The 26882-nt window shown below is 44.1% G+C and overlaps 1 protein-coding gene across 1 annotated transcript in view; it reads left to right on the top strand.

Annotated features, from left to right (window-relative positions):
- ENDOU (endonuclease, poly(U) specific) overlaps positions 1–17841 on the top strand; it is a 31520-nt gene extending 13679 nt beyond the window's left edge. Inside the window, exons 4-10 of the mRNA XM_083599804.1 lie at positions 279–317; positions 629–794; positions 11602–11804; positions 12814–12927; positions 13576–13682; positions 15399–15541; positions 16652–17841. Of these exons, the coding sequence (XP_083455930.1) occupies positions 279–317; positions 629–794; positions 11602–11804; positions 12814–12927; positions 13576–13682; positions 15399–15541; positions 16652–16766 (887 nt within the window). The 3' untranslated portion in view covers positions 16767–17841. The remainder of the gene's footprint in view (positions 1–278; positions 318–628; positions 795–11601; positions 11805–12813; positions 12928–13575; positions 13683–15398; positions 15542–16651) is intronic.
- The last annotated feature ends 9041 nt before the right edge of the window (positions 17842–26882 follow it).

The raw sequence follows: 26882 nt of genomic DNA, 5'->3' as shown, positions 1-26882 counted from the left end.
AGGTGGGGTATAAAACAACAACAAAAACACTTGACTAATGGGTTCTGGTTCTTGATGCTAGCCTATCATCATCACTACCATCCTTACAATTGATTATCCACCCTTCACCCTAAGGGTGTGTTGCAACAATTAAAACACAATATTTTCTTTTAAAAATATATCACTATCACCAAGATGCTCTTAAGAGTCAAGACACTTCTCAAAAACAGTTTCATTTTGCACTGGTCAAGGGGCCTTGATATGGTTTGTGTACAATCATTTCTCCTTTCTTTTATCAGCTAATGCAGATGGCAAAGAAACAGGCACAGTATTTGATGGTGAGTACTTGAATTGCTTTTTAGATGAGTTGTTTGTGACATGTAGAATAGCAAACCAGGAGCAGGTGGTGAGTTGGTTCGCTGGTGAGAGTTGTTGGTTACTACTGTGGAGGAACCGAGGTGGCAGCATGCTTCTGAACACCAGTTGCTGGGAACCACAGGAGGGGAAAGTGCTGTCTTGCTCAGGTCCTGCATGCAAGCTTCCCACAGGCACCTGGTGGACCACAGTGAGAAGAGGGTTCTGGACTAGATGGGTCATTGGGCTGATCCAGAAGGTTGTCCTTACACTCAAATGTCTGTCTCTCGCATAGGGGAATTCTCCAGTAGTGATGATGCAATCACCAATGAAGAATTGCAACAAACATCTGAGCAGCTTTACCAAAGTGACATTAACAGAGCTGGGGAGGCTGATATCACCCTTAACAAGCAACACTTAGCTTCAAAGAATCAGGAGAACAAGGACCAGTCACCAGAACCGTGAGTTCCACACAGACTTGATACATGAAGGTGCCCCGTTTTTAAGAGCATTAAGTCTCTGGCTACTGGATCAGGCCAGTGGCCTGCCTCTACTCCAGCATCCTGTTCTCACAGTGGTCAGCCAGATGCCCCCAAAGTGAAAACCCCAAGCAGGACCTGAGCACAGCTGTGTTCTCCAGTTGCAGCTCATTATTTGGTATTCAAAGGTAGACTGTTCTTGTGTGCCATGTCCACCCTTTCCCAGACCACAAAAAGCACTCTGCAGGTGCCCCAAGACCATTCAATGTTAGTGTTATACATTTGCAAGGCTGGCACTGAAATAACTTGCGGCGGGAGCTCTGATAAAACCCTATCAAGCTAGACTTAAGCAGCTGCAACTCCAGCGATGGAGCTGAAGCCTGCATGCATTTAATGTTTGTAAAGAGCAGATTAAAAATAATTATTCTCGCTCAATTGAGTGGATGTATCTTGTCTTCCACTGGGGAAGTCTGCCCCCTGGTGGCCGCTTGATCCTGCAGCGGTTTAAATCAAAGCCTCCAGCCTGAAGATGGATGAAAAGAGAGAGAGAGCAAGCAATCAGGAGAGAGAGAGCTGCAGCTGTGGGATGCAACTGTTTAAAAGTGCAACTCTAGAGCTCAGCATCTTTCCACCTCCTGCTAACCCGGAGGCACGCCCTGCAGGTAGGTCCAACAGGATGGGATGGAAATTGGGAATCTGCAGAGAGGAAGGTGGTTGAAATAAATGTTTGAATGGGCTACTTTGATGCAGGTGTTTGTTGTTTTTTGCTGGTTTTAGCAAAAAGGCTTTATTTCTTAAGTTACTTAAAAAGACAGAATTTAATAATCTTGCTAATTTGTTAAACTGTAAGGCACTTTTTTAAAAAAGTACATTGCAAACTAGGGTTGTTGGAATTGCAGACTGGGGGTTTCAGACACGCAAAGGGATTCTTCCAGCGTGGTGTGTGGTTGGGAGGGAAGGCTGCTCTGGTTATCCAAACTGAACGTAGTAATAATTTGGCTGCATTTTACAAAGTACTTCAGGGCGGTTCAGATGCTTCCTTCCAGAAGCTCCCCTGCCTGTGAAATCTTCCTAACAGCCTTGTGAGGGGGGCTCCTTCCTATGTTTGTAGCAAATGGTTTTGGAAGCAGGTGGCAGTTTGCTAAGATGCTGGCTTTGTTTGATCATTTGTATTTTGCTGCCTATAAACCTTACTTGGTCTGCGTTAATTTTCTTGCCCTTACCGGCAGTGGTGGCGGCAGCAGCAGGGGTGGGTAGGGGATTTACGTATTTCTACGGGGAAAAGATAAATGTCATAAATTCATTTAGTGATAATGACAAAGCAGATGCCACTTGAAAATAAATTAGAAATGTTAAACAATCCAGAAAAAAATGAGTGTTTCATAAATTACTATAAAAAATTATATAAAGCAGAAGAGGATGAAAATAAAATAGAAGAATTCCTGACCAAGAATAGATTACCGTTGATAACAGAAGAACAAAAATATTTAAATGCCCCCATAAACATTAATGAAATAAACGACGCGATTGCAAAATCGAAAGTTGGAAAATCTCCAGGGCCAGACAGAATCTCTGTAATGTATTATAGGAAAATCAAAGAGATATTACTACCAGTACTGGAAGGCATGATGAACAAAATATTAGAAGGGAAGGTTCCAAAATCTTGGCAGGAGGCGTTATTAACATTAATACCGAAACAAGGTTCAAATCTGTCTGAAACTAGGAATTATAGACCAATCTCTCTATTAAATATGGATTACAAAATATTTGCAAAATTTTTGGCTAATAGATTAAACAAATTTTGGGGAAGAATAATTAATGAGGACCAATCTGGTTTTTTTTAGCGGGGAGACAAATTAAAGACAATATGAGAATGGTAATAGATATAATTGAATATTTAGAAATGAGGCTGGACTAAAAGGCAGCCCTGATGCTGGTTGATGCGGAAAAAGCTTTTGACAATGTATCTTGGAAGTACATGCTAAAAACCATTTAAACAATGAGATTAGGAGAGAAAATATGTAGTGGAATTCAAGCGATATAAAAATCCCAAAGGGCAACTGATTATAAATAATAAATTGTCAGATTCCTTCAACATCTCTAAAGGAACAAGGCAGGGATACCCACTGTCACCCCTTCTCTTCATAACAGTGTTAGAAACACATCTAAAGGTGATAGGAATGATCCAAAAATAGAATGGATAAAACTGGGGGAAAGAGCCTAGAAGGTTAAGACTTTTGCAGATGACTTGATAATCGCAACAGAAAACCCATTAGAAAGTATTTTAATAAAATGGGAGAAAATGAATGAATTCGGCCAACTATCTGGGTTTAAAATTAACAAAGAAAAAAACAAAACTTACTGTATGGAGAAAAATTTGGATGCACAAGAAAAAGCAGAGTTGGAAAAAGAGACAGGATTAAAAGTGACTAACAAAGCCAGATATCTGGGAATTTGGATCACCATGAAAAACATCAATCTCTAGAAGGATAATTATATAAAGGCTTGGAATGAAATAAAAAAGGAGTTAGAAAGTTGGAATAGGAGAGACCACGCATGCGTCAGACAAGATAGACGCACACCCGCTTCACTCTTGGAGCTTTCTAATTATAAGCTAAATAAAAATAAGATTAATGAAAAGCAAACTGATAATAGAGCTTTCTTCATAGTGGTTAATTGGCCTAGGAGTTGGCTCCGAGATCTGACGGAGGGGAGAAATAATTCTTTGGCATTTGAAAATTGCTACTTATCTTCAAAGGGCGTAACAAAATGGCGAAGTCAGTGAAGGAAAATGCAAATGCAAATAAAATAGAAGCCCTGACTAAGAGAATTGCCCAGATGAATGACAGACAACGCAGAAGAAACTTAAATTTTGCCGGTATATTAGAAGATATCCTGAACAAGGACTTGGAAAAGGTACCACTGAGCTGGCTTAGAGAGTAAGGAATTGTGATTGAACGGGAAGAAATAGAGAGTGTACGTCGGCTGTTTACACCTAGAAGGATGGTTGGAGCCTCTAGAGAGGTAATTGTTGCATTCGCTAGAGAGAGAAAAAGAGACCAGATTTATAAAGCTCTTCAGCAGAAGACTTGCAGTTTAAAGAAAGAAAAGTGATAGTGCGTCAGGACTTTTCTCAGGAGACACTCCAAGAGAGATGGCGGTTACAACATTTTGTGGAACCTTTATTTAAAGTGAAAATCCTTTTCACTTGGGCCTACCCTGCAACACTGGTGGCATTTAAAGATGGAAAAAAATACTCAGCTAGGGACCCAAAAGAAGCAAAGATAATGTTAGTAGACTTGGGGGTTGGCCTGCAGAACAGACTGAACAAGAACTAGCATGTGAGGAGGAGGAATCGGAAGAAGAAGAGGGGGAATTATCCCAGGAATCCCCAGCACAGGGGAAAGAGAAGAAAAGACAAAGAGGATTGGGGAGGGGGGAGAGAAGCAGTAAGGTGTAAAACAGGGGTACCCAAAGTAGGCTACCTGTAAATATAATTTTGCTTTTCATTTTTTGACGTTATAACGCTCTGAGAGAAGAGGGGTTGAAATGTGGTCTCCCAAGGTTGCCATGAGACAGAGATCTTCAAGATCTCTACAAGAGTCTCAGGAGGGAAGGGGGAGGGGCATGAAGGAATCATAAATGTAGGTAAAGAATATGTGCACGGACGGATTCAAAAAAATAAACATTGAAAGGGATAATGGATAGCACCTTAAAGATTTTATCGCTAAAAGTTAATGGGCTGACTTCTAATACTAAGCATATAAGATAATGGAATTGACGAAGAAAATGAAGGTAGATATATGCAGGAAACACACAGAGACAAAGTAAACAACAAACCTCTGTTGCCTTCCCAGCATTGGGGTTTAAAAATAGAATCTAAAGCAATAAGGCCAGAGTGGTTGCTCTATTATGTAATAGAAATCTGAGGCTAGAGGTCTTGAATTGGAAGAAGGATAATGACGGCAGATACGTATTTATAAAAAATAAAATAATGAAGAAAATTTTCACAATAGCCAATATATACTGCCCAAATAAAGGACAGAAAAAAAAATTATAAGGAAAACTTTAGATTAGAGACATATACGGAAGGGGAAACTATTGTGACTGGCGATTTCAATTGGAGTTTAAGACGGAACAATAATTTAAATTAACAAAATGGGGATTAAAAGATGTGTTAACTCTGGGGAACCCTAGTACAAAACACACCTTTTTTTCAAATAGATATAAGACATACACCTATATAGATTATGTGTTAATTAAAGATAGTAATGAACTTGTTGTTAAGGATACACAGAATTTGGGAATATGGATCTCAGATCATGCCCCGCTGTTGGTAGAGCTGGGATTAGAGGAGGAAGGACAAAGTAGAAGATGGCGGTATAACAATATAGTAATGGCTAAAGACCATGATAGGGAATATATTAGAAAACAATGTATTTGGTATTTTAAAGAAAATAACGGTGCGGGGGAGATCCCGATCGTGTGGGATGCATTTAAAGCTGTAATAAGAGGTCAATGTATAATGAAAGAGAAGACTATTAAGAAAGCATGGTATTCGGGGAGGCAGGAAAAAATTAAAGAAATTGAAATATTACAACAGCATCAGCAAATTACTCAAAGGAGTAGACAGGGGCAATTAAGAAAATTAAAACAAGAACTAGATGAATTATATTGGTTCACGGTTTGGAAGAGAGATAATATTATTAAAAATGAGTTTCAGAGAACTTCAATAAGATCAAATAAGAGGTTAGCAAAATACTTAAGGAAAAGGTGGGATAAACAGAGGGTTAAGGCTATTAGAATTAAAAGGAACATAATTATACAAAGCTCTAAAGAAATAAGGAAGAAATTTGCAGCATTTTATCAAAAATTATATAAAGAAGAAAACAAAAATATTAGCAGCAAAAGTTTAGGGATTAAGATAGGGTGCAACACCCTGGACGATCGACGAAAAAGTCAAGGCCCTCCTGCTTCCCAACATGTTGAAAAAGTAACTCCTCATAGACCTGAGCAGCTCTGCGGAGGCGGCCATCTGACTTCAAGGGTGGACCAAGAAGACCACTGATCTACTAAGGGGTTTATCCAATCTCTGAGGCCTTCACGCCACACGCACCAGTCAGTTGTGGACACGGATGTTGGTCACGCATGGGATGACATTTGTGGGATTGTTGCACAGGGTGTTACTGCACCATACTCATTCACACACATGGACTGGGCTTTTGCCCTGCAATGGACGAATGCCCCACCACACAGGAGGGCTTCTGCAGCTCAGACCATCCCACACTCTGCCATCATCAGCAATGCATAGTTCACATCCTCTTGGTAGTACACAGAGTTGGCTTTCCTCTCAGCAGCTCATGAAGGACCGCAGTCCATCTGTCATCTTCTACCACGGCGATGGAGCTTCACAAGAAAACAAGGCAAATAAAACACCACCATGACCATAGGAGGAGGGCAAAGTTCTGCAGTGACAGTGGTGGTGGTTTGGTAACAATTAAGAGCCAGTCAGTAGACAGCTCAGAGGGAAGAGCGGTGTGCCAATGAGAAGACATGTCATTCTGGGCCACATTCTGGGGGCCACATGCCAGTGGTGGGCAGGGCCAGAGTGGGAAGGAGAAACTAATGTGATTTATTTTTTTTTACCATTAGACCACCAGGTCCATCTAGCTCAGTACTGGCAGGGGACATTATAAGCACCAACTTGGAGATGCCATTAGGGGCTGAACCTGGGGCCTTCTGTATGTGCATAAGGTGCTCTCCCCTTAGCCATGGCCCTTTCCCTGAAAGGTGGGGTTCCGTTTGTGCATTTCAGGGTATTTATACACCGCTTGATTGTAGAAAAGCCTCAAACATCCTAGTCCTCATAGTTTTGAAGAATGGGCTGAACTGAATAAGAACCCAGCTCAGTATTGTCTACACTGACGGGGAAGCAGCTTCCCAGTTACCTTTCCATCATTTCCTGCAGCACAGGATCCATACATTCCAAGATCTCGTCGACCAACGGCTGGTACTCAAAGATGATCTGGCGGAAGCCATGGAGAAGAGACATTTTGCTCAACCCCCTGTGTTGATTCATTCAGGAAATGGTCTGAGAGCCAATCTTAAGCTTCTTCCTCGGCCTACCAAAAAATAAATTCTTCATCATCATCACATTATTTTAAACTACTTACACACACACACACACACACACACACACACACACACACCCATCCAGGAAACAAGAGGCATTATCACATTTCAAGGATAAATTGCAGCCAGGCACAATCATTCATGGAGGGTGTGGCCTGGAGGAAGTCCCAAGGGCCACACAGAGAGGCCTCAAGGGCCAGATCTGTACCCCCCACTGTCCCAGGCATAAGATTCCCTACTCCTGCTTTTGAAAAAGTGCCATCTTAAAAGAGCTACGTGAGAGGGATGCTGTGACCTTGGTCGCAAACTGTAAAGGGAACTTGTCATTTTTAACCTGTCAAAAAGGTAGTTTTTAAGCCAGTTTCAAACCTTTGGGAGTAAATTGTCATGAGTATAGTGCATTTGAAGGGGAAACTCTGGGTGCACCAGACAAAAATGACTTGTGGTAAAAATGGGCCCCTGGGCCAGCTGTAAGCCTTTCAGGGCTAGTCATTCGAGGGAACTCTTTGCAAGGCTGCCAGAGGTCAAGGAGACAGGCTTTGCCAGGGTCCATCCTTAAGATGCCGTAGCAACAAAACAACTTGATGTCCTGGGAGACCAGGGGCTTGCAGGGCTCCTGCTCTCAGCTTGCTAGGGCAGGATGGAACTGGGGACACCCCACCCAGGAGTCAAGAGACTAGTAGCTCATGACATGACATTCCTGTCTTGGGAAGGAGTGATACAGTGGCAAGTAGAAGGCTAGTCCCTTAGATCATGAGTAGGCAAACTAAGGCCTGGAGGCCGGATCTGGCCCAATCGCCTTCTCAATCTGGCCCGTGGACAGTCCGGGAATCAGCGTGTTTTCACATGAGTAGAATGCGTCCTTTTATTTAAAATGCATCTCTGGGTTATTTGTGGGGCATAGGAATTCATTCATTTCCCCCCAAAAAAATATAGTCTGAGGGACAGTGGACTGGCCCCCTGATGAAAAAGTTTGCTGACCCCTGCTTTAGATGCATGCCTTTACATGGAGTAGCACAGTCATTAACCCAACAGGTCCAGAGTTTCCTTGCCCTCCCCAATCCTAGAAAAGAACTCTCGATTGCAACTGCCATTGCCCTGTTGATAGAGAATCAGAGCTGTAGCGCCAGTCATAACATAAGAATATTCTTCACAATTATGAGCAGGGCAGCGGAGACAAGCTGCAAGCTGCAACAGCCTATGAAATTAACCCAGAGCAAAGGATGTGATCTCACAGCGTTCAAAAAGCTAAAGAGACCCTCTCCTTATCAAGAAGGCCACCTGACTTTTCTTTCCAGGGGCAAGATGGGTCTGCATTTCAGATCCACACCCCCAAGTAAACTACGACTACTTTTTTTAAGCTACCACATTTCCCGAGGCAAGTTGCAAGGCCCATGATTGGTAGTGGGTCCACTGCAGGATAGAAAAGCTATTTGCCACATGGCTCCTGGAACCTGGGGTTATGGGCGCAAAACCAGAATGGCTATCCCTCACTCCTCACTCCATATGCAGCAGCACTTTCTATTATAATATTTTGTAGAAAATTTATTTGGCTATTTTTGCAACTTGTGGCATTTGGAAGGTTGTAACCAGCCACAGAAAAACAGGTTGTACAGAGAGCACAGTGGGACTTAAGTTTAGGCATGTATAGGACAGTAAAACCCAATGAACATCTTGGCTGAGTGGGGATTTGAACCTGGGTCTCCCCAGTCCTAGACCTACAGACTCTAACCACTACACCACACTGCTCGCACTGGGGGTGAACCTTTTTCATATTGCAAAGTCACAGCTTCTGAGATAGGTGCTGCTGCTAGTGAAGGGACACTGCCTCACTCTAGTCCATTCATGCCCACACAATGTAATTATTTTCAAAGTTCTGATGTTTTCATTTCTGTCAAGGAAAGCACTTCCATGTAAAAGGAGCACTCATGCAAATCTTTCCCAAAAATTAGGGAATGCTGCACTATTTGAAGAGGCTTTCTTTCTTTCTTTGAAGGGTTGGTCCCGCCCCAAATTGCCACTGCAGCTGTCACTTGTTAACTCCATGAGTAGACTAAGAGGAAGTCTGTGGGAAATGTTAAAAGGGAAAGGCTACCCTTCTGACATAAAAAACGGGGATTCCCCAAGAAAAGGCACTTTACTTCATTTTTCACTTCCAGTAAAAAAACCAACAACAGCTGCAATTAATGCTAACCACGGGGTAAAATTTTGAATGGGCAAGCATTCTAATGACCAAGAGCAGGTGTGGGGGATGCTGTGCCCCCTGCCCCTGAATGTTACTGAACTACAACACAACTCCAGCCGTTCCTAGCCATTGCCACGCCAGGGAGGGCTGATGAAAGATTCTCCATCCCTGGAGTAATGAGCTATCCAATTTCGCCTCCATATTTTTCTTGCTCTTAGTAAACAAAGCTAAAAAGTTTGAACCTGCCAAGCTAATATTTATTTTCAAGCCTGCTTTGTCATTGTCACTAAATGAATTTATCTTTCCCCCGTAGAAATACGTAAATCCCCTGCCCACCCCCACCGCTGCCGCCACCACTGCCAGTAAGGGCAAGAAAATTAACGCAGACCAAGTAAGGTTTATAGGCAGCAAAATACAAATGATCAAACAAAGCCAGCATCTTAGCAAACTGCCACCTGCTTCCAAAACCATTTGCTACAAACATAGGAAGGAGCCCCCCTCACAAGGCTGTTAGGAAGATTTCACAGGCAGGGGAGCTTTCTGGAAGGAAGCGTCTGAACCGCCCTGAAGTACTTTGTAAAATGCAGCCAAATTATTACTACGTTCAGTTTGGATAACCAGAGCAGCCTTCACGCTGGAAGAATCCCTTTGCGTGTCTGAAACCCCCAGTCTGCAATTCCAACAACCCTAGTTTGCAATGTACTTTTTATTTAAGAGCCTTACAGTTTAACAATTAGCAAGATTATTAAATTCTGTCTTTTTAAGTAACTTAAGAAATAAAGCCTTTTTGCTAAAACCAGCAAAAAACAACAAAAACCTGCACCAAAGTAGCCCATTCAAACATTTATTTCAACCACCTTCCTTTCTGCAGATTCCCAATTTCCATCCCATCCTATTGGACCCACATCTCCTACCTGCAGGGCGTGCCTCCGGGTTAGCAGGAGATGGAAAGATGCTGAGCTCTAGAGTTGCACTTTTAAAGAGTTGCATCCCACAGCTGCAGCTCTCTCTCTCCTGATTGCTCGCTCTCCCCACAGTTTTCATCTAAGTGCCCTGAGTGGCCTCCTGCCCTGCCAAGCAGAAACACAGCAAAGTAAATGTAGATGATGCTCAACTGGTTGCATCTCAGCTACAGGAAACAGGTTTTAAAGAAGGGTGGTGGAATCCATCTATTTAACATTCTAGTGCTTAAAACAAAGGTGGGAATACTCATTGAGATTCTCAACTTTAATATTTGCATGTGGACATCCAAAATCTAAAAATTTCAGTTCATTAATTGCAAGTGGATATTCAATTTACAATTTTTAAGGGGAAACTATTCCTTTTACTGGGCTTTTGTGCATCAGTACTTTGGAAGCAAGAGTTGAGTTACAGCCAAAAAACAATTATACTTTTTTGAATGTCGGGTATCAGCCTTCCTATTTTCTTTAATGCTACAACCTGTACATGAGTAATACTGATTACTGAAACAAAGGTGGGAAATCTCAAGCAAATTTTCCTAGCCTGCAGCTTAATCCTATCCACTTTTACTTGGAATGCCACAGTATTCATTGAGGCATTATCCCGGATCAGCATACATAGGATTGCAAAATGACAAATTTCATTTTGGTTGCATATCTAAAGTTCCACCTGTATCAAAGGAGTTCTCACTGAATCTGCATCCCATCCGATGGTGGATCTCAAGCAGAGGATGGAACCCTTAAGCTGCAATCCTATGCTCACTTTCCTGGGAGAAAGTCTTAAGGGGCACAAAAGAACTGTGCAAAATACACGGTTAAACCAACAAGACTTTAAGATTTACTTCCTGTAATAAAAATATTTCACCATAAATGTGAAATTTTGCATTTAGATTTTAATATTTCACCAAAGTTCATATCTATCTGAAATTTCATCTTCAATTTCATTTCCTAATGATTGAGTGACAGACCTCAGTGACTGGAGACATTAAGTTACTTCCAATGTTATTGCTGAACTGTACCAGAAGAGGGAAATTCTCATTTCCTTTTAAATTAGACAGATGCCTCAAAGGCAAACCCAGGCTAAATTTTCATTTCTCTTCTAGGATTCTTTCCAATGAATAGAAGCAGTACATGGTGCTTGCCCTCTTCCCAGTCTCCTCCCTCTTCTCCATCTGCCCATTCATCGTTGTCGCACCACCACCTGGGCTCTGAGCCTTCTTCACTTTGGGATTCCCCAGCTGGTTTCTCTCACCATTCCTCTACGTCCAGCCAGTCCGTGACACTCCCCGCATGCTAGATTTGTATGATTAGAAAGTTGTTTCTTTTTAATACAAGGCAGCGTTCAGTTGTGTGTTCCCTGAAGTAGTACAGTCCAGGCAGAGGGCATTTTAATAGGAAACATTCCATTTCTGTGTGCTTCGGCTCCTAACCTCAGCAGAGTGTTTAGCTGGGGACCCCGTAAGAACAAAGAAGACCATCTTCATAGCAGGTATTTTTGTTTTTGTGTGTGCAGGCTCTTCAGCTACGTCAACCAGGAGAAGCTCTTCTCCAAACCTACTTATGCCAGTTTCATTAAGCTGCTGGATAATTATCATAAAAGTGTAGGGACAGGGGAAGAATTCACTGCTGAGCAACTGAAGGAGCAGGATAACTTCCTGAGTGAGGTCATGAAGACTGAGGTGATGAAAGTGCTTTACAAATTCCTGCACAGCAAACGTAAGTCTTTCTTCATAATAAGGTCTCTGCCAGCATAGCCACTATGGTCCCTCCAGGTGTTGTTGACTACCACTCCCATCAGCCCAGACCACGGCCCATGCTACCTGGGGCTTATGGGTATTATAGTCCCAATTTCTGGAGTTGGATATGCCTGACCCTATGCAACTGAATTTAACGGCCTTTTTGGTAGTAGCACCCGAGTTATGGGGTTCCCTCCCCAGAGAGGCCCTTTCCAGGTAAAGACATTTTTTCCAAGGCCTTTTAAATTTGTGGAATGTTCTCCCAGGGAGGCTCACCTGGCTCCTTCGTTATACACCTTTAGGCATCAGGCACAAATGTTCCTCTTCAGCCAGGCCTCTGGCTGATTGACATCCTTTTAAATGTGTTTGTGGGAGGAGGTGGGAGGGGAGGGAGATTTGTTGGTTGCAATTGTTTTTATTACGTATTTTGTGTTTTTATCTTGTATTTCTATGTTGTGAACTGCCCCAAGGTCTATGGATGAAGGGAGATATAAAATAGAAATAAATAATTCTTAATATATTTTGGAGAGCTTTTTCTTGCTATTTTATGTGGCTGCTGTTTTTATCTAAGGTGTGTTTGTGTCCTGGGGTGGGTAGTGGCAGTGCCTGTTGGATGATGAGTGCAACATCATTGCCCAAAACCCTCCTGTACATATTCTCTCATTTGTATATCCCTCTCTTTCCTTGATATTGTAGTTTTCATTTTTGTGTTGTTGTTTTAAAGGAAATCTCTCTAGTGCTAACCCCAAGATTATTGGGGTAGAAGTCATGACAGTTTAAACATTTTAGTGCAAAGTCTGGCTTTCATTCAAACACGACTTTTTCTGCGAGTGTCACATCATTAGTAAACACAGTTGGTACCCATTGCTTCACCCAAGCTATGCAGAACATTGAAGGGGAGATATAGGATTTCTTTGGGATATTTTATTTTGGTTCTTTTGAGTGAGAAATTAATGCCTTTTGTCTTTCCCTCCCGATCTCTTTCCTAGATCGTTATGGCACAGAGGCAGAGTTTGTTGCTGACCTAAAGGAGATATGGTTTGGCCTTTATTCCAGGGGCAAGGATGAGCATGACTCTAGTGGCTTTGAACATGTGTTTATAGGTACATTCATAAAAACCAACAAACTTCCACCTTCCACAGTTTCATGCAATTACCCACCTCCACTTATTTGCAACCGTTGTTTGCCCCATCTGATGCTGTTTTGACACCATTTTTTAAACTTGAGAAAGTTTCTATTTTGAATTATCTAAACAATTAAGAAGCACATGATGATGTCACAACAGCATGTAGCCAGTCAGGTCTAGAAACAGGGTGGCACCATTAGCTTGAATCTGCTAGCCTTCTCTGTGGTTTTGGCTACATGAACATTTGCACAGGAAGACTCAAACTGGCATTAATATATACAGTACTAGACCGCAGGGCAGCTTGCACTGCTCCCCTGGGTTCCCTCCAGCTGCACTGCTGCTGCTTACTGGCATGGAGAAGAAGAGGGGCAAGGCAGTGGCAATGTCAGTGTGCTGGCCCATTTGCACTGCACTGACTTCATTGCCACTTCACACCTCTGCAACCAGGTTGGCTGAACGGTGCAGCCCGACCACAACATCTGTTGCTGCATATATATATATATATGCAGATAAATACATATTTTCCTTTTGTTGTTCTCATCACCCAGAAGTAAACTTAAAATGCCCATATTTAGTGGCAGCAGGATTTACTAGCCATTAATGGAAAATGTTTTTTACTTTTTAGGGGAAGTCAAGAAAGGAAAAGTATCTGGATTCCACAACTGGATTCGTTTTTATCTGCTGGAGAAGCAGGGTATAATTAACTATTTCAGCTACAACTATGATGGTCCGGTGAGTATCCCTTGGAATGGCTACAGTCTTCCAGACTCTTTGAAGGCATCTTGCAGAATTAAAGTTCCATTAAAAAAAATAAAAATCCATAAATTTTGCATAACAGCTAAAATGAGACACAGACTTCTACCTCAATGACTGCAAACATTTTTTTTACTAATTTTTATTACTTTGTCATAAGTTATGTACAAATTAACACATAGCCATGTAAACAATAACAGAACCACGCATCGATCAAGCATTTTAGAAAATTTATTTTAGTGCCACAGAATGGAGCAGATGTTGGTGGGGCAGTGCCCAGTTGCCCCAGTAAACCAGCCTCTGCTGCCTGTTCCTAGTCCAGGGAGCTATGTGCCTGATATATAGCAATAAACAAAAAAGAGCTTCATTTGGAGCTGCCTCTCCACAAAATACTGCCTTACACTGCCACCTATTTTTCAGGGGGAATGAAAATGCTGGATGCCAGACTCACCTGCTGCCTATAGCAAAGCTCAAACCAGTCTATTAAGTAAACTGCATTCTGCCGTTTAACTGAACTCTCTTAGGCTGTGGTCCTGAATTTCGCACCTGTGGGCAACAGGATATCCTCAGGCATCTCCTCTAGTGACCACCAAGGTCCAGCCTATTATGTTAATTAAAACAAACTCCTTCGGGGGATTGTGTGATAGGGAAGTTTCCTGCTGTTTTTATCTGTAAAATAACACTCTTTTGGGGAAAGTGTTAGGTGTTTTGCGACGAGGGAGTCCTGAGCACTGGCAATTTTCTTCTGTGAAATGGGCATGTTGTGGTGCCCATGGCAATTCCCTAGATTTACAATGTGTTCCTGAGTCCCCAAAGGTTGGGGACCTCTGTTCTTAGAACACCTATTTCAGAGGGTGCCTCCCCTTTGAAAGGTCACAATCTGTTATGTTCTGAACACCAAGAGAAGGTAAAGAGGAACAGAGCACAGGGAATACATATTCTGACTTAGCTTTTCCAAAGTATTATATGGCTGCTTTGCATCTCAAGGCAGTAAAATGTAGATCCATCAGCACCAAAAAGGCTGTCTCTCTCTTGACCTAGTCTATGGCCAGCCTGTGCATAAGACCTCTGAGGGCAATCTCAAAGCCTGGGCAGGTTTACCTGGGTACAGTTGGTCATAGGAATAGAGAAAGCAGCCTTCTCATGAGTCCATTTAGTTGGTCCATTTAGCTCAGTATTGTCTACATCAACTGGCTGTGGCTCAACAGGGTTTCAGGCAGGGGACAATCCCAGCTCTACCTGGCGGTCCTTCAAATAACCTGGTTCCAAATAGTTTAGGGCTTTTTAGGCTGGAAACAAACATGTAACCAATGCAGCTGGCACATTACAGGTGTTATCTGCTCAGACCATGTGCCCCCACAAGCATCCAAGTGATTTCCAAATTACCTTTAAAAGCAGTCCGTCCACCCACTTTATCTGCACCACATGCAGAGCACATTGAAATCATCTAGCCTCATTTACCCATAAAATGAACCCCTCAACTCTCACAAAAAAGTATACCTGTATTCTCCTGCCAAACATTGGAGGTGCGGCATGCTTGACCACTTATGTACCACCATCAACACAAATACTCATATCCTCAGAACTGGGGAGTTTTCACAGCTTAACATTGCAAAATTCTCTCCCCCCCCCCCACCCGCAATGTCTTTAAATATCCTCCTTAATAATTTCTGGTGCTTTCGTTTTCTGGTTTAGTGGACCTCATACCCAGACGTGTTGGGGCTGCAGTTCAATTGGGATGGATTTTACAAGGAGGTTGGAACAGCCTTTATTGGAAGCAGCCCTGAATTAGAATTTGGACTCTATTCGCTGTGTTTCATTGCTAGGCCTGGAAAAGTGTGAGTATAATGACATTTACAGGACATTTACATAACTATTGTGTCTATAGACCTCTCCAGTGTGTTGTGTTCTTTTTAGAAAAAAGGGTGCCGGTGCTCACCATGAAGTACAATGTGTCCCCCAAAACCCGCCATAGTATGCAAGGGAAAGGGAAAGGGAAAGGGAAGAGGGGAGAGCAAGCTCAAGCTCGCAAAGCTGCAGTTCCTAATTCATTACTATAAATGCAAAAGAAGTTCTTAAAGATACAGTTCCTAAATCAGCAATATATGATTTTTTTTTCATGTCTCCTGCCCAGACTGATACCTCAGTCAGTGAAGCATGAGACTCTTAATCTCAGGGTTGTGGGTTCAAGACTCACGTTGGGTGAAAGATTCCTGCATTGCAGGGGGTAGAACTAGAGGACTCTCGTGGTCCCTTCCAGTGCTATTCTTCTTTCTCTTCCTGCACTCCTTACCACCAACCACATTTTATTACAGTTTAAACCCCTTAATTAGACATTAGGACTGTGCAAATGCCCCAATTCAGTTCAAGGCCCAAATCAGTTCCTAATTGGATCAGGGCCTAATTAGGATCACTGATCAAAGTCTGAACTGCATTGGGGGTCCTTTGCACAGCTGTACTAATTGTATCTGTGGCAGATAAAATTTGAGAGAGAGGACAAGGCAGGTGGCTCAGGAACAGTATTTTATTTCATAAAATGTATATGCCACTTGATTGTAAAAAATAGAGAAAGGAAAAGAAAAGCCTCAAAGTGGTGTGGAACAGGTTCACCCAAACACAGTAAGTTGACTTACTGTTTGTAGATGTTTCAGCCGTCTTATGACTGGTTCTGCTCATGTTCAGGTCGCACAGTCCAGGACAATCCGTGTCTTGGAAATATGTTGAGTTGTGATCTGGATATTTTTTTGTAAGGCTGATGATTCCACATGCACCAGTCTATCAGAAAGGGAAAGGGAAAGGAGTGTGTTGGTGGCAATGCAAAGCTGACTTGAATAAGAACTAGTTTTCTCCCAGTGTGGAACTTCTGATTGGAACTGTGGTCTGGTTCAAAAGAAAGAGCTGAAGGTTTGAGTAGCAAGATTATTAAATGCCAATCTTCTGTTCTTCAGGTGTCAACTGAAAATTGGGGGCCACAACCTGGGGATTCAGACTTATACCTGGGATAAATCCACCTATGGAAATGGGAAAAAGTACATAGCCACAGCTTATGTGGTTTCCCCATGATGCTACAAGATCCTGAGTATGAAAACATCCTGAATGGCCAGATGCAGCCTGCATGATGCAACCACATTTGTCTGGGAGCTGCTCTACATAGCCTTTCATCTTTCGATTGTACATTTTTGTCTGTTTGTTTGCCTAAGTCATATGGAGTGTGCAACAGGTCTTGTGACTGGAACTCATCTGTGACAGTGAGCACCATTCATGCTCCAAGTAATGCTCTGCTAGAAGTGACTCCACATTTTGCCTAAAGCACAGTCCAAGGTGGATTCACAAAAAACACCTGGAGAATGTAAATGGAAAGTGAAACAATCACCATCAACAACAACTGGGGGAAAACAAACTTTTCTATCCCACCAATGTAAGAACATAAGAGGAGCCTTACCGGAGGTCCATCTCATCCAGCCTCCTGTTCTCACAGTTGCCAACCAGATGCCCATGGAAAGCCCACAAGGAGGACATGCACTGGGGTACCCTCCACATTTTTGATCCCCAGCAACTGGTATTTAAAGGCATGCCACTTCAGACACTGAAGGCAGTACACCACCACCATCTCTAGGAAACACTGGTAGTTGTATCCTTCTATCTAAGGTAAAATTTGGTATAAAAAGGAGGTTCCTACCCCCAAGAAATTTCACAGGCAGCCAAACTAGAGTCAAGAATGCTAGCAACATTTCTCAGCAAGGGTGGGTCCAGAGTTGATGGTGTCCTCCAGGCAAATAGTACTCTAGTGAGCCCCTGATCTGTCACTGGGTCCTCGAAGGCTGACCTAGCTCTTGTGGCAACACTCTGAGCAACACTGAGCAGCTTAGGGTGGTTAAGTATCCTCCTTTAAAGACAATATTTGAAAGGTTGACAGAAGACATTCCACTATTTGAAGGAGGTTGTCTGGTCCAATAACCCTAAAAAGGGTGAGTAGGATCTTGAAGGTGACGATCAATAGTTACTACCTGGAGAGTGAACCAAACAGGCAGACACACAGGTCCCCTGGTCACAGCCTTTCCTATTATGGTGTGATGTATTGTATTTTTGTTAGTTCTTTCCAAAATTGCAACTTTACATATAAACAACTGCCTGCAAATTTCGTGGTCTTCCTTTCCTGGTGATGCATAAATTACCCCCTTAGGGTTGCTGGGTGTAATCATGTTTTAAATTTTCCGCAGTGCTCCAGAGGAGAGTGGGGAACCTCCAAACACACAGGCTGAATTAGGCCCATCAGGCCTCCCCATTAGGATATTTTGGCCAAGCCACATCCTCCTACCCTAGACATCAGGTGTGAGGCAGTTAAAGATGCAGCAGGGCCAAAGGGGTTTTGCTTCCAAAGTGTCACACTTTGAGCAAGCCCTGGCAACCAGCTCCACACCCTGCCCCCCCCCAAGCACTGTATCTATTTTATTTTATTTTTATTCTGTCATTGCCACCAAAATTGACTAGTTTGGACCTCTTCCCCCCTGATAAATGGGTCATACTGGGGGTTAGTCACCTCTGGCCTAAGGAGTCAAGTACCTTCTGATCCATCTTGCCTGCCCAGAAGTGTTCCATCAGAAAGGCATCCCTTTCAAGTCATCACTGGCAAATCAAAATGTGAGCACTTTAGAGATGTAGTCATTGCCTGTTTGATTTGACTTTGGTAGGTATCAAATCTGAGATCTGAAACTCTCCCAATTACCCAATATTAAATGCCACAGCATGTTAACTAACAAAAAGCTGTCACATCTTAAATGAAGAAATCAGATATAATATCAAATACTCCCATTACATACCCTTAAGCTGAAAATATCCAAACTTGTGAGCACTGCAGTCCATCAGCAAGCTGCTTGTTCTCTGGAGATAGCCTTAATGAAAGCAGGCTGACCTGCAGCCACTTGGGGGCGCTTGAGGCACACTGTCTCCTGCTATGGACCTTGGCTGAAGGACTCCACATTCAAGGTGTTCTGTATCCACGAGCAAAATGCCTGACAAGTTTGATGGGTGTAGAAAGGCAAAGGTGTGGGAAGTTCCTTTCTCACAGTCCCGCTCTCAGCCCTGGTTCCTGAATTCAGCTCCTTTGCTGTCCGCTCTCCCCACCATCACTGAGGCAATTGCCCATGGCCAGGAAAAGAGCGCATGTGGCACTTCAGAACTTGCTGGACTGTCACCCCTGATCATTGGCCATGCTGGCTAGGGCTGATGGGAGATGGAGTCCAACAACATCTGGAGAGCCATGGTTTCAGTAGGAGAGGAGTCACACTTCCTGCCATTTGCTCTCTCCAACACCCCTTAAGTCCTGAGTCCCAAAGACAACGATGTTGTCCATCAATTCCTGTCATACTGGACTCCTTCTCATTGCCTGAGATCCCATTTCTATTCCATGTGGTAGCTAGTGTCTAGTGGGACCTGTGGGGGAGAATGCACCAGTCTTTCACCCAACGTGGACCAAGTGGCAAAGCCATTTTTCCAAACCCAGCCCTGCCTGCTGTCTTCCCAAACTGCTTGACTCCTTATTTTAATGCTCCCCCATACTGTGGGTAGCCATGTGTACAACATTACAGAGGACAGTCCACTCTCTCAAGGCATCCTTTTTTTAAGGGATGGAGAACATCTGTGGCCTTACAGATGTTGCGGGACTCCCAACTCCCATCAACTCCCATCACCGTTGTCAATGGTCAAGGATGATGATTGGAGTTGTAACTCCAACAATATTATGGAGGCTGCAGGTCCCCCAAATCTGCTTTGTTTGAAGGGTTGTGCAGTCCATGTCCAGATTAAGATGAAGAACCTTAATGTGAGGGTAAGTGGGAGCAGGAGGGGCCTTGAAGCCAGCAATTAACATTTAGAACTTGGGCAGCAGATGGACCAAGCCCACAAGTTGCCTGGTCACAGTCTTCCCCACTATGCCGAGATGTGCTGCATTTCTATTGAAGTTACACTAATATTTTTCTAAATTTGCATCTGTATTAGGAGATGGACTTTTTCTGCAACATAATGTCCTCTTTTGATGCATTCTTTTCCTTTTTTGCCAGAATGTAAGTAGCCACACGCCCAGTCCATTGACCAATGGGGGCAATGGGAGAACTAAGCTGCCCTCCATGTGCACAGCTGAGTCCATCTAGCTTCTTGGCTGTGCTGCTGTGTCAAGGCTGTCACAGTCAGGCTAATCTCAGAGTTAGAGTTACAAACACACCAGAGCCAGCAAGACTATTCTTGCTCAGGCATGGTCTCCCAGTGCAAACAAGGAAGCTTGTCCAAGAGAGCCCAATGGCCAGCCTGGATGGACAGGACCGATGAAACACCTCTGAGTACTTGACTGCCAGGTAGATGCTCCAATCAGGTTGCTCAGCCAAGGGGCAACTTTACAGAGAGCCAAAAGTTCCTGGTTCCAACACTGGCATTTCCTGACCTGCTAAGATAGTGTGACAGAATGTTACGAGAGAAAGAGAAAGAGAGAGAATCACAAGGAAGGGATTTTATACATCTATTTCTATAACCCTATAAAGGAGAAGAAACCAGGGCTTTGTTTCAGCCAGAACTTGCTGGAACTCAGTTCTAGCACCTCTCAGGTGGGTGCCATTGCCATTATAAGAGAACAAGGGAGGCGTTCATGGTGAGTTCCAGCACCTCTTTTTCTAAAAGAACAGCACTGTGCACAACCCTTATTTTTGCAGGGAGAAGGGAGCAGGCAGGGATAAAGCATTCTGTCTCTAATGGCTCTTGGCTAGATATGAAATGGGACTAAAACTTGGAGGAAAGTGGATGGACACCTCCTCCCTCTGTCCAATGACTGGAAACAGGAGGTCTCCAACCCTGTGTTGGAGCCAGATGTTTATGGTGAGTTGATCCCAGCAGATAGATTTTCTGAAGGCAAATGGTCTCTAGTGTATTCCACCATGCCCATGAACCAGGCTACCAGTCTTCACATGAAATTGGTTTGAACCTAATTTGTCTGCACTAAGCTGTTACTTTAAACCACAGTTTCCCTGAGTTCAGATGTAATAGGAAATTGTAGTTCGTTTAAAGATTTCAGTGTCCTCCCATCACATGCAGAGGGGAGAAAGTGGGAGTGCACAAATTCAAGATTCATTGCAGCTCACCCCCCATGGCTTAGCATCACAACTGAACTTGATCACCGCATTCAATGGGAGCTTACCTCCAAATAAATGCACAACGGTCTGTATGATCCCTTGAATGGCAGAACCCATTGTAGCTGGAGGCTAGCCACCACACTGAACCTCCAGTTGCTGTTAAGTTATGAAACTCTTTCCTCCATGTTAATACATGCTAATCATGCCAGAGGATTGGTGCAGACCCAGTGATCTGCAACAGCATTCTTGAGACCTGTTGCTCAGGGTGACAAACCCATCTACCAGTCCAAAGTGTTGCCAGCTCTGCATCAGCTCTTTTGCCTGTTGCCCCTTCCTCAGCCAGTGTGAGAAGGAGCAGTAGTTTCAGGAGCGGCGGCAGCAGCAGCAACCCCAGGTCCCAGGGTGGAGATGCAGCTTGAACAGGGGCCTAGTGAACGCTGAGCTTCAAGCGGGAGCCGCTGGGAGCTGGGACATCCGTGGCCTGACAGATGGCTCAGCTGCAACAGTTTCTGAGCAAAGGGGCGGGCCTCCCTCCACCATCTGCCAGGGGGTCACAGGTGACACCCAAACATTGTGGTGGGTGGGGTGGGGGATGGAGGAGAGAAGTTGCAGACAAGAGAGAGAGAGGGAGAGAGATGCCAGGGCTTGATTTATAGAAATGCATTTGCTTATTGAAGCCTATGGCTGGCTCCACAGGGCTTCAGCAAGAGAGTTTGTTTATTCCAAGGGACTCTGCAGCCAGTTTACAGCTGTGGCCTGCATAGGCTTCCCTAGTGGAGTGAGAAGGGGAGGGCCATGGACCCCCCCCCCCCGGACAACAGCACTTGAGCTGCCATGAAGGGGGTGAACTGGCCAAAAGGGACACAGCACACCACACATAGCACAGTTGGCCAGTTTTTATTTGGAATGCTCCCCACTGCTGTTTACCTTGTGGGATTTGGCCTCTGCTGAACATCTCTATCTAATTGGAACCTCAATTTATTCAAGGTTGGGGGCTTCCCAGCGCAGTGAAAGGACCAAGGAGTAGCTTGTTTGTGCTGTTGTACCTCTTAGAAGCTGACTGGGTGGCTTAAGAAAGGACCTGCTGCTGCCAAAATTCATTTTAAAGAACTATTTTTAAATGTTATTTATTTTTAAATCAAAATCAAATGTAGTTCCAGATAATAAAAAGACATGCTCAAAGAAATCTGGCCATTTTATTGAAACCTACCATTCTTTCAGTAAATCCACTGAACATTAGTTGTAGACTAGGGAATTTTCAGTGTTGTCTCAAGCAATCTCATCTATATATCTATATCTATATATCATCCATATCTATGTAACAGGTGCTTTCTTATGATGTTATAATCCTTTATGTGCTTAACCCTATCTCATAATCTCATCAGTTCCTGAAATACCACCTTTTTGCACCAAGGTCATATATGTGCACTTGAAAATGACTTTACATTTGTGCAGGTTTAAGGTTACCATTCCCAATTCAGTGTGACACTGGATAATAAAGTTGTTCATAGAATCTATGGTGTGATGTGCCCATGAGCCAAAATGTATGTGTAGAACATAAGATGAGAAGAGCCTGCAGGATCAGTCCAGTTACCCATCTAGTTCTAGTCCAGGTTCTTGATCTCACAGTGGCCAACAAGATGCCAATGGGAGTCCTGAAAGCATGACCTGAGCGCAACAGAGGTCTCACCACTTACAATTTCCAGCATCTGGCATTCAGAGGCACACTTGAGCCATTCAGGGGCAATATCTAAGGACTGAGTTCATAGCAGGTGCAGGACTGCTCCATTTGAGAAATAAGCAAATGATGGGAATGTGGCTGGATTCAGGCCAATAATGGACCTAGCAATAGAATTATTCTCTGCGTCTTGAGGATTTATTAATTCAGGCAAATTCCTTCATCCTGGGTATTCAGTGCTGATTTATCACAGTTATATATCAACTGAACTGAACTTCCACTAATTGAATACCGTATTTTTGTCCCACAGGACGCCCCGTCCCATAGGACGCACCTAGTTTTTGGGGGAGGAAATAAAGGAAAATTCCCCCCCCTTTATTTCCCTCCCCAAACCAGGTCGGGGAACAGCGGTATGGCGGCGCTCCACCTCCCCGCTGTCCCCCGAGCTTGTGGGGCTGGCCGATGTCTGCCCGAAGCGTGGGGCGCTCTGCTTCAGCACGCCCCGCGCTCCGTGCAGCAGGCTGCTATCCACAGCCTAGGGAGCCATGCTGCGGATGTTTGCCCAGCGCGCGGGGCGCTCTGCTTCAGGACACCCCGCGCACCGGGCGGCAGGCTGCTATCCACAGCGTGGCTCCCTAGGCTGCGGATAGCAGCCTGCTGCACGGAGCGCGGGGCGTGCTGAAGCAGAGCACCCCGCGCTTCGGGCAGACATCGGCCAGCCCCACAAACTCCCACGGGCTCCCCAGGCTTGCTGATAGCTTCCTGAAGCCTGGAGAGTGAGAGGGGTCGGTGCGCACCGACCCCTCTCGCTCTCCAAGCTTCAGCGAAAGCCTGTATTCACCCCATAGGACGCACACAGATTTCCCCTTCATTTTTGGAGGGGGAAAAGTGCGTCCTATAGGGCGAAAAATACGGTAATAATTAATAATAATAAATTTTATTTATACCCTGCCCTCCCTGGCCAGCACCGGGCTCAGGGCAGCTAACATCAGAATATATAATACATTAAAAACATGGGATCAAACAATCAGTTAAAATACAGCTTAAAATCCAATTAAGGTCAGAATTTCAGTCCTGATAGTGTCTTCAAACTTTTACAATGATTATTAATGTAGTCAATAAATTTACTCCAGTCTCTCTGGAATTTTGTGTCCTCCTGGTTCCTGACTCTGCAAGTCAGTTTTGCCAGTTCAGCATAGTCCACCATTTTCTTCTGCCATTCCGCAATCGTTGGTATACCCTGTAATTTCCACTTTTCGGCTAATAAAGTTCTTGCGGCAACTCTGGCATACAAAAATTGTCTTTGGTCTGCTTTCACAATTTCTTCCCCCATCAACCCAAGCAGAAATGCTTCCGGGTTTTTTGGGAAAGTATATTTGAACATCTTTTAAAGTTAATTATATATCAGCTCCCAAAAACGTCTTATTTTGTCACATGTCCACCACATATGATAAAAATCTCCATCCTTCTCTTTACATTTCCAACACATTCTATTATTCATTCTATAGATTTTAGCCAATTTTACCGGTGTCAAATACCATCTGTACATCATTTTCATTACATTTTCTTTTAATGTCACGCAAGCTGTAAATTTTAAATTTTCATTCCACAGTTTTAACCACGCATCATATTCAATATTATACCCAAAATCTATTGCCCAGATCTCCAAGGTGTTATCATTTGTGGACCGTAAGGTCCTCCATGGGGCATATGAGGAGAAGCGGTCCCATAAGTACGAGGGTCCTAGACCGTATAGGGTTTTAAAGGTTAAAACCGGCACCTTAAACCTGATCCTGTACTGCACTGGGAGCCAGTGTAGCTGGTATAACACTGAATGAATGTGATCCAGTGATGAATAGGCAGTGGGAAAAGGCTCTTCTTAGCAGATCTGTATCTGAAAGCCATCAAAGAAAAGTTGCTGTGAGCCTTCCTTTGGCAGGGAGTTTCTGCCGGAAAGGAATTCTGCAACCATCAAAGCCCTGCTTTGTGTTGTCACCTGCCATCCCTCAAATCGTTGTCAGCCTTGGAGCAGGGCTTCATTGGATCATCTTAGCATCTGGGCTGAATAAGAGAGCCTGGTGCGCTACAGCCTCCAGTTGGGCTGGCAAGCCCATGGGGAAGGGCTGTGGAGCTCAGGGCCGGAGCACCTGCTTTGCATGCAGAAGGCCCCATGTTAAATCCCCAGCATCTTCAGGTAGGGCTAGGAATAACCCCTGTGCAAAACCCTCAAGAGATGCTGCTGGTCAGTTTAGACAAGAGTGAGCCAGGTGGGGCAATGGTCTGGTTCAGGGTAAGAGAGTTTTCTATGTTCCACACCAGCAGATGAGCTCAACAGTCTCCCCCCCCCCCCCCCAATCACCCAGCAATCTCTATGGCAAACATCCTTATTTTCCCCTGACAAATGTTGGAGATTTTATGGCTGTTTCAGGTGTTTTTTCCTTTGCCAATTTCTTTGGGCCTCGGCCTGAAGATTATAGTATTATACAGATCCTTTCCAAACTTTTCATGTTGGTGACACACTTTTTAGACATGCATCATCTCACAACACAATAATTCAGTTTTACTAGCAAACTAGAGGTTAAACTAGCCCCTTTCCAGTGTAGGGAGTGTTCATGCGACACACCTACACACTGCAGCCGACACACTAATGTGTCACGACACACAGTTTGGAAAGCTCTGTTTTACAGTGTTGCCTGAGAGCAGGAGAGAAAAAGCTCAGCTCTGTCTTATCATTCACTCTGATTTTCCATTCATCTACTAGGTGTTAACATATTCTGGGCTGAAGGAGAGAGAGAGAGAGAGAGAGAGAGAGAGAGAGAGAGAGAGAGAGAGAGAGAGAGAAGGCCTTGGGGAAATCCAATTCAGTGGTGGGTGTTGGAATACAAAACAAAACTTCGGTGTAACAAAGGCCTGTGCAACGGCCTGGGAAGAAAGGGAGGTGCAGAGGCCGGCGAGCCGATTGTCAGACATCTGTTGCCAACGGAGAGCTGGAGAGATGACGTGGGGCTCCCCCAGGCCTGCATCTGACAGGGGGAGCATTATATCTCAGAGGGGCTGCCAGAGCCTCGAGCCCCACCTGAGCACAGCAAAGTCAGGGAATTTAAGATGGTGATGCCAGCCCCTCCCACCAGGGCCCCGTGGGGTCCCCTTTTCGTTTTGTTCGGTTAATGACTGTGCAAGGGAGCATCTGGGTGACGGTTGGCCAGTGGTCCCTGTGGGTCCCTCCCCGCTCAAGCTCCAAAACAGCAGAAGGGGCTGCTAATGAGACAATGGCTCAGCGCAAGAGAAGCAATTCTCCTCAAGTTATTTCATCTGAGAGGCACCTTCACCACCTTTGCGTTTCCTTAAGTGGCCCTCCTGATGCTGGTGCCATCCCCAGGAGAGGGAGTTGTCATAGCTGAAAGGTGCCTTAAGGCAGACAGTCTCCTAATTTGTTGCAGGGAGCCTCTCTAAATCAATATTTTTTTATAAAAAAGAAAAACCATTAAAATCCCTTAAGTGTAGCTTAGGGCATCCCCATGAGGCATTTCTACAAAGCGGTTGCTTGAAGCTATGGATTCTGCATGCCATTAAAGGATGACGGACTGTCAGTTTTCTGCTATTATATGTCCACAGTGTAGGACAGGGGTAGTCATTACAGTGCCTTCTAGATATGATTGGCCTACAATTCCCATCACCTCTGGGACTGATGGGAGTTGGAGTCCAATAGCATCTGCATGGCACCTGCTTGGCTACTGCAAGAGGTCCCCATTTTGATTGCCTTTGGCCACAGAAAAGCTTGGGGTGACCCAAAAGCCTCTCTCTTCTGTGGGTTGATGTGCTGAGGCACGGCGCATTCTCTTATAACAGTTTGATCTGAGCTGCTGCAAATCAGGAGATTCCCACTCCCACAACAGTATGGGACCTGACTGACTTTTGGCTGTTCTATATCTTCCTGCATCTGCGATGTTTGTCAGGTATTCAGCATCCCAAGGATGGAGACTCATGGGCCATAGCATGGGAACTGGTGGACATGTCATAGAATGTAGCCTAGCCCGCTCTTTAACTGAGCAGGACCCAAGGAGGTAGCCCAACAGTAAAGTAGCAGAGCTACAAATGTGAAGGTCCAGGAAAATGGAAATGTTCAAGAAAAATATGTGTGATTCTCTCTCTTTTCAATTTTTTTAAAGGGAGGATTTGAATTAAGGAAAATCCCTTATTTGTAATATTTTCTCTTTCAAAATAAGTGCTCTTTTCAGGAAGTTGCTTTAACCTGTGTGAAACCATTGGGAGATCTAGCTCAGCAATGTCTGCACTGACTGGCAGCTTCTCTCCAGGGTTTCGGATGTTCCCAGCATTACCTGGGAACGCCGGGGGCTGAACCTGAGAGCTTTTGCAGGAAAA

This window comes from Podarcis filfolensis (genome assembly GCF_964270895.1).
Source record: "Podarcis filfolensis genome assembly, chromosome: 2".
Classification (NCBI taxonomy): Eukaryota; Metazoa; Chordata; class Lepidosauria; order Squamata; family Lacertidae; genus Podarcis; species Podarcis filfolensis.
The sequence above is the reverse complement of the archived record's forward strand: the minus strand, read 5'-3'. Positions and strand labels throughout refer to the sequence as shown.